This window comes from Bactrocera tryoni, unplaced genomic scaffold (assembly GCF_016617805.1).
Source record: "Bactrocera tryoni isolate S06 unplaced genomic scaffold, CSIRO_BtryS06_freeze2 scaffold_925, whole genome shotgun sequence".
In the NCBI taxonomy this organism is placed as follows: Eukaryota; Metazoa; Arthropoda; class Insecta; order Diptera; family Tephritidae; genus Bactrocera; species Bactrocera tryoni.
This window is the reverse complement of record NW_024396572.1, coordinates 644,530-657,922: the sequence shown is the minus strand read 5'-3', so window position 1 is coordinate 657,922 and position 13,393 is coordinate 644,530. Positions and strand designations below refer to the sequence as shown.

The 13,393-nt window shown below is 34.6% G+C and overlaps 1 protein-coding gene across 7 annotated transcripts in view; it reads left to right on the top strand.

The window, feature by feature from the left end:
- Positions 1-13,393, top strand: part of LOC120782056 (fibulin-2) — a 50,771-nt gene that overhangs the window by 7,079 nt on the left and 30,299 nt on the right. For all 7 annotated transcript variants that reach the window (XM_040114213.1, XM_040114212.1, XM_040114209.1 and 4 more), the window contains 3 exons: positions 3,599-4,004; positions 5,722-6,270; positions 6,341-6,472. In XM_040114213.1, coding sequence (XP_039970147.1) covers positions 3,881-4,004; positions 5,722-6,270; positions 6,341-6,472 — 805 coding nt within the window. In that variant the 5' untranslated portion in view covers positions 3,599-3,880. The remainder of the gene's footprint in view (positions 1-3,598; positions 4,005-5,721; positions 6,271-6,340; positions 6,473-13,393) is intronic.

Sequence of the window (13,393 nt, the reverse complement as noted above, 5' to 3'; positions counted from 1 at the left end):
GCTGCAATGAAGCATTGTATGTTTATGGTAATATAAGCAGTTAAATTTCCTTTTGAAATTTTTAAGATTATGTGTATGAGACAAGCAGTTTGTACAGAGTCCTTTTGATCTGACAAGGTTGTTCCTTTCGTTAATGTTTAATTTTTTAAACTTCTCGCAAGTTTTAAGTTTATGCCCTTTTTTACATAGTTCGCATGACGTTTGTTTTTTCTGTTCGGATATGAACGATTGCATTATGTGAAAGCGTTTGTTTATATTGTGTTTGCTACTAACTTGAGGTCAATTGAAGCTTTGGTTTTGTCGTGTTTAATGTTCTTAGTTTTGATTATTTTTTCTTCTAACCTTTCCGCAGTTTCATATTGGGTGGTGAGAAAATCTTTCATTTGTTGCCACGTTGGGCATTTTTTTCGTGATAAGAGCGATTGCTCCCATAGAAGTAACGACTTTTCTGGTAATGCGGCGGTGCAAATATTTACCAGAATTAGGTCCCAGCTGTCTGTGGGAATATTTAGTGTCGATTGAACCGACGAACAATTTGAAACAGTGGATTCTAGTTTGATGAATTCTACACTTGTTTCCTTTTTAATTTTTGGCAAGTTCATTAGTGTCGTTACTTGTTTATCGACCAGTATTCTTTCGTTTTCATATTTTGCTCTCAGAGCTTCCCAAGCCAAATTGAAATTATTATGATACAATTTTTGCGCTTGTGATAATTTTGGATGGTTGATGTAAACGGCTGTCAACATGTCCCGGAAGGACGGCCATTCTTCATAACCTCCATAAAATGTTTCTGTGTCACATGCGGGCACCTCGAGGTGGATGCCTGAACTTGCCTTTTGACTGTCTATTTGTGGCAGCTCTACTCTACTGTGGGGAGTAGGTGCAATTGCTTTAATGTGCTTTAGTTGATCGGAGATCATAGCTTTTATTTCTTCGAAATGGTCTAAGCTGTTTTCGTAAATATAGTAAGCCGATGATTTAAAATTATGTGGCAAGTCTGAATCGTCAGATTCTAGTATGGCGTCATGAGCCGCTTGGAGGCAAGTCCAAAAACTTTTAAGATTTTGGCTTTTTATTTCTAATAACGATTCCGAGTTTTCGTGAATCGGTGAAGTGGCAAATCTAGTGCAGTATCTTGTTAAACTGTCACTTTCTGAAATGAATTTAACAACCTGTTTTGAGCGTGTAGCTCCAGCAGGTGTATTTTGATTTTTTCCGTTATTAACCATTTTTGTTATATTGTATATAATTTATATTAAAATATTGTTAAAGTTTTTCTCAGTGTAAACAGATGTATGGTATCTAATAGAAGCGATAAAGTATGTATAATAAATTGAATACTCTTTTAAAGATTTTTTTTTTTACGTTTTTTTGTATTTATTAACGTAATTGTTGTTCGAAAGTTTTGTATTTAGGTACACCCTAATACGTGTGCTCGTTTATACATATGTACGTATGTCGCTTTTTGGACGCAATCCTGCTTGTTTTTGTTTGTCAAAGAACAAGAGGTATTGCCGAATAGTTGTCAATGTGGTCTTTGAATACTGGTCTTTGAATACTAATGTGTTAATATGTAATATATGAGATTTTGTTTAGTGGCAGAGTCAGATTCCATATATTTGTAAATACATAGATGTTATTCTATTTTTTTGAAAAAGTGAGAGAGAGATTTAAAACGGAATTGAAAAAAAGTTACACGCCTTTATATTGAATGTGCACTTTGTAAATATGTATGTTTTTCTATAAATGTATATATGCAGATATACTATATTTATTTTCCGTTTTTTTTTGTATATTTTCGACAATTTTTGCCTTTGCTTACTTGTTGTATGCAGTCGTGCTTAATGCTTTATAAAACACTGCTGGAAAATTTTCGAAAAGAAATTTTTGAATTTGTGCGGTTTTTTGTAAGTTAAGCTAGTAAGTGGGCTTCGAATAGTAAGGTATTTGATTTAATGTATATGGGTATATATTATATATTGAAGGACTTGATACGCTCACTTGGTATTCCCTTTGTATGTAAAGAGCGCCTGTAATGTACCAATGTATGTATGCTTCTCCCGCCAATTTTGTTCCTCCGCTTCTCCCAGTTGGTTGGACCAGTTGTGTTTGTTGTTTGTATTTTGAGTTGTTTTTTTTGTTCGCGCCCGAATAGTATTTGTTGTATTTATGTATATATTTTTTTTAGTTTGGGTTTTCACGCCCGGTTTGTGTGTTGTTTTTTTGTTGGTTGAAACTATTTGCTTATTTAATTTTTTAAATGCACTCCTGTTTTTTTTTGTTTCTGTCACCTTTTTTCTCCGCTCTATTCACATTCTTGTTACCTCACAGACATATGTACATATATGTATGTATTGTTTTTTTTTTTTGTTTGTTTGTATGGGTCACTGCATTTTTCTTTTGGTTTTTTGTTCGTTATATATGTAAGTACATATGGATTTGTTCTCTTTTGTTTTTTTTTTGTGTCTCTTTGTTTTGTTTAGGTCACTGCACTATGTTCCCGCACTTTATTTTGATTTTTCGTCACCACAATTGTTTGTGATGCAACTAAATTTTATATATTATAATATAATATTTTTTTTGGATTTACTAAAATCCGAAGGTGCCTTTCGACAAGGCTCGAAGGACCATGAATACTCAGATGCCAAATTTAGCATTGAAATTTTGTGATAAATCATTTTCACTAGCAGATTTAATTGTATCCAATATATTGCGGAGCACACACTACTGCTTTAATTAAAATAAAAAGAAACGCTTTATACTTTGGTTCTTTAACAACTTTAATTATAAAATAAATTTATATTTTATACAGATTTTATAAAAATAATGATTTGCTGGAGCTGGCGATCGAGGTTCCGTGAATCGAGGTCGAACTGGGTAATCGCGGTAGAGTAGCGAGATGTTGACGCGTATGAGTGTATAAATAAGCTAATGTGCCAATGTCGATGTGCGCAGTGTGTAAGCGAATGTGTCGAATAGCTTAGTATGAATTGCGTAAACGAATGTGCCCCTTTTCCTTTTGTCCATCCCTTTTGATGAGCGGGTTGATGTACAGCTGTGGTAAGTTGAGTTGGTGTTGCGTTATGGTGTCGTCGTCTTTGGTGTATTAAGCTGTCTTTCTAGGGTGCGTCAGTTTTTTCCAGGTAGAGTGGGGGAGGCTTAACTCATTTAAACAATAACCTTGATTTATGACCTGTTTTGACGTGTTGTTTTCGGCTCCGGCTCACCTTTGCCACGATATTTGGCCTATTGATCGTCTTTGATTATTCGCTTGAATTAACAGAAATAAAAAAAATCATAATTTTAGAAGTATTTATTGCTTGTGTTGATCCGGTTCCAGCCGAAGCTCTTTACGTTGACCATCACTAATTCTTGGAGATTCATCTAAAATCATTGGGGCAAAAAATGAGTTTTTTCAATAGATAATCTAGTACCTGACGATTGCATATTTCGAGGAAAAACAGCAGCTATTTTTTTATGAGGAATTCAAAATGCTGTGTTCATTTAATTGAATTTTATCAAGTGATTTTCAATTCAAAAAAAAACATAGTTTGGAAAAAAAACACATTTGACATTTTACTCTCAATTTATTTTCCAGCTGCTGCTGACTACCTGTTCTCGAACGTTCTAGAGCGACCAAGAATTCTGTGCTAATTAATGAATAACACGATAAGTATTTTTCAGATTTACTTCAAATTCTCGGAGAATATTTCTTAGATGATTTAAAAAGGTCATTCCGCGTTGCATCATACGTTGGAACAAATTTTATTTCTAGTTTCATAATTCTGAGTACAAATTTTTCATAATCGAAAATTGTGTTAAGAATAATCAGTAGAACTTAAATCATTCATTGTGATACAAAACTAAACAGTGCCGTAAAATGATCACAAGATTAATATCAAATATATTGAAATGTCTATGTTTTAAAATTAGAAGTCGACTACAAAAATATTATATTGTTCTGTTTATGCTTTCGGCGTTGCTGGATTCTACGTTTTCTTCTGGTAAGTAAAGTTTTTATATTTTTTTATTATAAATGTATGTACATAGCATTAAATTCTTATTAGTTTAGATTCTAATTAGATTAACTAAACTAAACTATGTTAGTCTCTGAGAAGAACTTTCGAACATGCTTACCATAATTGAAGTAATCCATTGTGGTGAAAATTGGAGTGTCTATGCATTTCTTGATTACTGAAGAATGTCGTTTCAAGTCTTTTACGAACTCTTTTCTTTTGTAAGCTGAATTCGTATTCCCCTTCTCTTTTATGTAATTTGCCATAGGAGCTACGAGCTGAAAGCAGAAACGCAAATGACTTCATTCGGAAAGAACTCTTAATTATAAAAAGAACGGCTCGAAATTTAAAAGAGTGTAATGTTTCGCTTTTTATATCCTGAACAGGGTACATATATATATTTGTCATGAAGTTTGCAATACTTATATGCTGTAAAGTATACTAAAGTATCGTATGTACAAATGATTAGCGGTACGAACTGAGCCGATTTAGCTATTTAAAACTATCAGCATATACATAGTTATTGAAATACGAGTACCTTTCTTGAATGCAAATTTCGTTTATTTGACAAAATATCTCAACGAAACCTGGTTAAGTTTGATCCAAATTTACAACCTCTGACCTTATTGGTCATATTGGACTACTATAGCATATAGTTACTATTCTAACTGATCAACTAGAATCAATATAAACATCTTTTGTAGCTTTCTTTTGCTGCAAGAAACACATAGGAAGGATATTATACATACTTAGCTTCTGTACAGACGAAGTTAACGTTGTTTCTTGTTTAATTTTATGTTGCTCCACCCCACCGGTAATATTCCCATATAGTTTGGTAAACACTAACAAACAAAAAAACTTGGACATGCAAGATGCTTGCCCAAATCCCAAAAATCCTAAGAAATTCTTACAATAATAACATTGGAAAACTTGTATGCCCCATCTTCCACAAAAAATATTATATATGTACATACATATATGTATGTATATCCATTATAAGTAGATTTCCTTCCAATTTCTTCATACCTAAGCCAGGCCAGGCACCCTCCACCAGTAATTTACGTGAAACCCTTTTAAAAAGTTTTCCTTATCTTCTCTAATCATGCTATTGTTACTTTACCTCTTTTTAACTTACGAACGATCAAACATTACCTTACGCGTACTGTGGGTGGGTGACGATCCTAGTGGACTTTATGGCGAATATACTGGTTTATGTGTGAAATATCTTAATAAAATTGGAGAATTATTTCTTTATACAGCATAATTAAAGTTAATACCAGAAGTACATGAAATCGTTCCAACTTTTTTCCTACTATCCGATAATGCAACAGAAAAAACGATTTTTTCGAAAATTTCACACTGAGACGACTTAACCTTAAAACAAGGTAAGAAGTTCAGGTGTACCTGAAGGACACAAGGAATAAAGTCTTGTTATCGCCTAACATATTTTTTTTCTTATGACTTCTATGGTATATAATACCGAAAGGAATATAGGACTGAAGAAAAATTATTAGCTGAGTTGTATTTGAGCTTTTCGCGCTGACAATGACAACCAAACCCTATAGTAATTAGAATGCCATATGTACAATAGTGATGCTCTTTATAATAAAAAAATGCTCTGTGATTCGTTTTGACTTTTAATTTAAATTATCAATTTTGTATAAACACTCAAGTAAATCGAGTCACGCAATGTTTTATATTCTAGATGATATCGCTAGTCATATTAGAAAATGCTGCATAAATGGTATTCAGTATGCGGCTAATGAAAAAAACTGCGAACAATACGATTACGAAGTGAACGCGATACCCACCCTGTGGCGTGGGCTTTGTCATTCGACGTATAGTGTTTGTTGTTCAAGGAAATTGGAGGAGCGGTATTGTGTGGCGGGACGCTTAGCTGCTTTGCGGGGTACTCGTTGCGATGATGAATATCATACTAACGCATTTGCAAACTGCTGTCGCGCTTGTCAGGTTGGCTTAGCTGTAAAGGCCAGTAGTAACGAATGCAACAATGCGCTTTTCTCATATTTTGCAAAAATCGATACATATCATATTTGCTGTGATGGCGGCAAAACTAATTATAACTATCCCGACGCTATAACAATTGATGATTATGTGAGTAATGAAGAAAGCGATAAATTGGAAACTAAAGCAAGAAATTTTTCTAACGGCTCCGATGAGAAGGATCTAATTGTTCAAGAAGAATTGATTGGAAATGCTAGTGATGGTACAATCGTGCTGCCAGAAGATGACGGTAAGTAAATGCAAATATTGTTATGTACATTTATGTCCTTTTTGTAAAAATGTAACTCATGTTAATTTAGATGATATCTGCGGTAAAGTGAAGAATCTATGCGCGCATATTTGTGAGAATACAAAGGAGGCGTATCGTTGCAAATGCAGGGCTGGCTATAAGCTGGATGAGAATGATGTGACTTGCTCTCCTATAAACAATGGTAAATATCCCATAGCACAGATTATAAAAACGTTTTCAATGTAATATATGTTAACATCGAAGGTGGCCCTCGACCCGGGCGCAACGTCTTGGGGGCGGCAAAACGATCTTCGCTGTTTTTTAATATTCTGCAAAATACGTCAACACATTTTTTTTACAAAATTTATTATAAATTAACGTGTCACTCTCACAGTTACCCAATGTTTTGAATGTAGCAAATACTTTTATTTCTCTTTTTCTTCTTCTTAATTGGCGAAGACACCGCTTACGCGATTATAGCCGAGTTAACAACAGCGCGCCAGTCGTTTCTTCGATATTCGCCGTGGCCAACGCGCAAAGGACCATAAATCTTTCGCAGAACTTTTCTCTCTTTTTCTTTGAAATCGACTAAGAGGTGGTGTTTGTCAATTCTTCTTTCACGGGTCTTTTCCAAGATTTGGCGCATGGTGAATATCTGGTCGGTTGTTGATTTTCCAGGTCTGAAGCCACACTGATAAGGTCCAATCAGTTTGTTGACGGTGGGCTTTAATCTTCCACACAATACGCTCGATAGAACCTTATACGCGATGTTGAGGAGGCTAATCCCACGGTAGTTGGCGCAGATTGTGGGGTCACCTTTCTTATGGATTAGGCATAGCACACTTAAATTCCAATCGTTGGGCATGCTTTCGTCCGACCATATTTTACAAAGAAGCTGATGCATGCACCTTATCAGTTCTTCGCCGCCGTGTTTGAATAGCTCGGCCGGCAATCCGTCGGCCCCTGCCGCTTTGTTGTTCTTCAGGCGGGCAATTGCTATTCGAACTTCTTCATGGTCGGGTAATGTAACGTCTGCTCCATCGTCATCGATTGGGGAATCGGGTTTTCCTTCTCCTGGTGTTGTGCGTTCACTGCCATTCAGCAGGCTGGAGAAGTGTTCCCTCCATAATGTAAGTATGCTCTGGGCACCGGTGACTAGATCACCTTTGGGGGTTCTACAAGAGTATGCTCCGGCCTTGAAACCTTCTGTAAGCCGCCGCATTTTTTCGTAGAATTTTCGAGCATTACCCCTGTCGGCCAGCTTATCAAGCTCTTCGTACTCACGCATTTCGGCCTCTTTCTTCTTCTGTCTACAAATGCGTATCGCTTCCCTCTTCAACTCTCGGTATCTATCCCATCCCGCACGTGTAGTGGTCGATCGTAATGTTGCGAGGTAGGCAGCCTGTTTTCTCTCCGCTGCGACACGGCACTCCTCGTCGTACCCGCCTTTCCTTTTGCACTTTCCGAAAACCAATGGTTTCGGTTGCAGCTGTACGTAAGGAGTTTGAAATGCCGTACCACAGTTCCCTTATACCGAGTTGTTGACGAGTGCTCTCAGAGAGCAGGAGTGCAAGCCGAGTAGAAAATCGTTCGGCTGTCTGTTGTGGTTGCAGCTTCTCGACGTCGAACCTTCCTTGTGTTTGTTGGCGTGCGTTTTTTCTGCACAGAGGCGGGTGCGAATCTTAGCTGCAACAAGATAGTGGTCCGAGTCGATGTTAGGACCTCGGAGCGCAAGCACATCTAAAACACTGGAGATGTGTCTTCCGTCTATTACAACATGATCGATCTGGTTGGTGGTTTTTCGATCCGGAGACAGCCAGGTAGCTTGATGAATCTTTTTATGATTTACAGATAACCATATTTCGGGCCCCGGTGAAGTCGATCAGCCTCAACCCATTTGGGGATGTTTCGTCGTGGAGGCTGAATTTACCGACCATAGTGCCAAAGATACCTTCTTAACCCACCCTAGCGTTAAAGTCGCCAAGTACGATTTTGACATCGTGGCGGGGGCATCTCTCATAAGTGCGCTCCAAGCACTCATAAAAGACATTTTTGGTCACATCGTCCTTCTCTTCCGTCGGGGCGTGGGAGTTACATTCCTATACTCTAAACACCTTGTAATAATATATACTTATGTATCTATATATTAAATGCTTAATAGCTTACTAACATAAAATTAGGTTCCACATTAAGCTTAGTTGTGGAATAAGAGAGTGAGCGTATTTCGGGTATGCTAACGCCAACTCAACTAAAAACATAAATATATACATACATATATATATATCGGGTGATTTTTTAAGAGCTTGATAACTTTTTTTAAAAAAAAAACGCATAAAATTTGCAAAATCTCATCGGTTCTTTATTTGAAACGTTAGATTGGTTCATGACATTTACTTTTTGAAGATAATTTCATTTAAATGTTGACCGCATGCTGCGTCTTAGGTGGTCCATTCGGAAAGTCTGATTTTGGGCAACTTTTTCGAGCATTTCGGCCGGAATAGCCCGAATTTCTTCGGAAATGTTGTTTCCAAAGCTGGAATAGTTGCTGGCTTATTTCTGTAGACTTTAGACTTGACGTAGCCCCACAAAAAATAGTCCAAAGGCGTTAAATCGCATGATCTTGGTGGCCAACTTATTTAGTCCATTTCTTGAGATGAATTGTTCTCCGAAGTTTTCCCTCAAAATGGCCATAGAATCGCGAGCTGTGTGGCATGTAGCGCCATCTTGTTGAAACCACATGTCAACCAAGATGCTAACAAACTTTTTGTTGCCAAAAATGGAAGAACTGAACTTGGTTGACATGTGGTTTCAACAAGATGGCGCTACATGCCACACAGCTCGCGATTCTATGGCCATTTTGAGGGAAAACTTCGGAGAACAATGATCTCAAGAAATGGACCCGTAAGTTGGCCACCAAGATCATGCGATTTAACGCCTTTAGACTATTTTTTTGTGGGGCTACGTCAAGTCTAAAGTCTACAGAAATAAGCCAGCAACTAGTTACAGCTTTGGAAGACAACATTTCCGAAGAAATTCGGGCTATTCCGGCCGAAATGCTCGAAAAAGTTGCCCAAAATTGGACTTTCCGAATGGACCCCTAAGACGCAGCCGCGGTCAACATTTAAATGAAATTATCTTCAAAAAGTAAATGTCATGAACCAATCTAACGTTTCAAATAAAGAACCGATGAGATTTTGCAAATTTTATGCGTTTTTTTTTTTAAAAAAAGTTATCAAGCTCTTACAAAATCACCCGATATAAGTAAGTATATATAAGTAAATAAGCTAATGTCGAACGATAATACAGTTAAGCCTAATATTAGAAGCGAACTAACTAAGAATATCAGTACAGTTAGCATTAGAATAAGGAGTATGTAAACTAATAAGGAATGAAAAGTTAGTTAGTCTTAAGATTCACTTCAATAAATACGGTTGTCAAAAAAAGGCCGAAGCTTTTTATTTTGTAAACCATAACTGGCGCAGTCGGGTAAACTTTGATCAAAAGATCTAAAGAATCGAATCGTATTGCCGAAAATATTTAAAAAGTTTAATTGAAAAAATAAGCAAAAGTTTTATGCCGAAAAGTGAAAAAGTTTAAAATAAATACTTAAATATACATTTTACAAAAAAAGGAAAGTCCGAAAACAGCAAAAAATTCTATAAAAAACGAAACAATAGTGCAAAAAGTTTAAAATAAATACTTAAATATACATTTTACAAAAAAAGGAAAGTGCGAAAATAGCAAAAAATTCTATAAAACACGAAACAATAGTGCAAAAAGTTTAAAATAAATACTAAAGTTTACATTTTACAAACAAAGTGAGCGTGAAAATAGTACAAAAATCTATAAAAAACGAAAGCTCCAGTGAAAATTAAAAAAAACAAAAAAAACATTTTTTTTGATGAAAATTGAACTCAAGTTTCCAATAAAAAAAGAAAACGAAAGCTACAGTGAAAAAAAAGATAAGACAATTTTTTGTTGAAAATAAGTGAAAATAAAGCGTTAAACAAAAAGCATTAAAATCTTGAAGGAAAAGAGAAGCGAAATAAGTGCTAAAAAAAAAATTACAAAAAGTTGCAAGTCGTCCAAAAAGTTCTAGTGTCACGTATCACAAAGAAAGAGTACAGTATCGACAAAGATTTAAGAAATTTACAGCTTGCAACAGTAACAACGGAAATTGCGGTATATACATATATGTATATATAAAGCACAGTTCCAAATCAAAAAACAGTAAAATAAAACTGTTTAATATAAAACAAAATAGTTTGCCGTAAAAAGTACAGTATCGACAAAGCTAAAATTTACAGCTTGCAACACGCGTTAAAACAGTAAGAACGGAACTTGCGGTATATACATATATGTATATATAAAGCACAGTTTCGGAGAAAGCAACTAGATTTTTTTAAAACCGTTTTGTGAACCGCCACAAAGAAAAAAAGGCAAGTTAAAAACAAAAATTTTTTTGGAGGAACCAACAAAATCAATTCACGGTTTAAACAAAAAATATTCACAGGCGAAAAATATTAGAAAAAAAAAAAATTGAAATATTATTAATGTGTCAAAACACAAATATGTAAATATTGAAAAAAAATAAAACGAAAACGAAAAAAAATATTAAGAAAAAGAGTTTAAATATTTTTGCGAAAATTACACAATTTAACAAGTATTAAAAAAACAAAAACAAAAAAAAAACATTTCCTAAACAAATAAAAGTGTATACAGTTATGGACAACCGAATTTAACCATCAAAATAAAACAAAACACGCCAAGTAATAGTGGTTATAGTGAAAATATTGAAAACAGAAAAAAAATATTTTTGTGTTATCAGAAGCTAATAAAAATAAAAAGCTAAGGAAAAATTATACAGTTACGCGAAAAATAATAAGGACAGACGCCTAGAAATAATTAAGCTCATGTGCATCCAGAAATAGAAACAAAATACAAATATAAAAGTTTCTACAACGCTTAAAAGATTTCTAAATAAAAGGAGAATACATCTTTACTTTTCTACAACTGGTCCAAAAAGAAATACTCCGCGGACCACATCAAACGACAATTAAAACGACTTATTTACAACAACTACTACAATGGAGAATCTAAACCAAACCAAATCGCCGAGCTGGAAAGGGTTATCGCAAGGCAAGAAGGATTGCTACAAACCCAACAACAAGAAATGCAACAACAACATTCTCAACGTCTGCCACAACTACAAATGAACCACCAACCACAATTCTACAGATTTCACATGTCACCAAGGGACATCATGGACCAATTCCGGAGAATGAAGCCACTAGACGACCATCACAATCCAAAAGCATTTCTTAAAGCGGTCGAAACCAACATTTCTCTCTGCGGTGCAGACCAGGAACTCATTCAACATTGTATCAACATTATAGCAAACGAAAAAATACTGGGCACCGCTGGAAAAAGAAGTGAAAGAAACAGACTTTCTAGGTCATATACTAACTCCTGAAGGAATAAAAAAAAATCCAAATAAAGTTGAAGTTATCCAAAAACTAAAGTTACCAATTTCTAAAAAGCAAATAAAATCTTTCTTAGGCATTACAGGCTTCTATAGAAAATGTATAAAAGACTATTCTAAAATAGCTTATCCTATGGTCGCATATCTGAAAAAAGTTGCAAAGATTAACGTTAATAACCCAAGTTACATAACCGCATTCGAAAATTTAAAAAATATTATTACAAATCCCCCCATTTTAAGGTATCCAATTTTTACAAAAAGATTTAAATTAACTACAGACGCTAGCAACTTTGCTATTGGCGCAGTTCTCACACAAGACGACCACCCAATTTCATATGCTTCACGCACATTAAATACTCACGAGAAAAACTACTCAACCATCGAAAAGGAACTATTAGCAATAGTGTGGTCAGTAAAATAGTACAGACCCTACTTATATGGAAGAGAATTCGATCTAAAAACAGATCATCAACCACTTAAATGGCTACACAAGAAAAATTCTGGTAAGGATGTAAATCCAAGACTTCAACGTTGGCTGGTACAATTAGGAGAGTACGATGCAAAAATCGATTATATAACCGGTAAAGAAAATAAAATAGCGGATTTTCTGAGCCGAATTAACAGTGATGAAATAAACATGGTGAATTCCGAAAATTTGGGAATGACCCTTAACAAAATGTTGTAAATAAAAGATTTAAACGCTGGTGAACAACAAGACCAAAGAATGCTTTCAATAGAAGTCCAAACTAGCCATTCTGCTGAAGAAAATCTTTATAATCACTATAACATTCTCAATACAGTCGTAAATCGTTTCAAACAGCAATTAATTTTAGTCGAAGCAAAAGAAAAAGAAGTAGAAAATATTTTCAAAAACAAACGCATTTTTATCGATATAAGAGATATTAACTCTCACAACGTTATTAATATTGTAAATAAACATTTTGAAAAAGGTAAGATCGCTATATATTTTGATCTTAATGAAGAGAAACATAATGAAGTAGAACAAATACTTTTAAATTCTTTCGCAAACAATCAAAATATTTCTTTTGTAAATTGTACAAACTTTGCCAAAGATATCGAAGATGAATACGAACTAAAGAGACAAATATCGTTTTTCCATAAAATCGAAGTAGGACATTCGGGCATTATTCCAACTTACGAGGGAATGAAACATAAAGTGTATCATCCAGAACTAAAAATTAAAATCCATGAAATAATAAATAATTGCGACATATGTAATGGTGGAAAATATGATAGAAACCCGATCAAAGCTAAATTTCAAATTACCGAAGCACCAAATACAGTTAATGAAATTGTTCATCTAGATTCTTATGTTAACAGTAAACAGTCATTTATAATATTCATCGATAAATTTTCAGAACATGTTATTTCTTTCCATTTACCCGATAGAAATATTCAAACGATCATAGATAAAATTAATGAATTTTTGTCAATTAAAGGCCATATAAAAAAGTTTGTTTTCGATAATGAATTTAATTCAAAACCAATCCGGGAATTTTTAAATAGAGAAAATATAGAATTTCATGCCACTAAACCACATAGCCATACGGGAAATTCAGATGTAGAGAGAATAAATAATACTCTTACCGAACGTATAAGAACCCTAAATTTAGAAGAAAA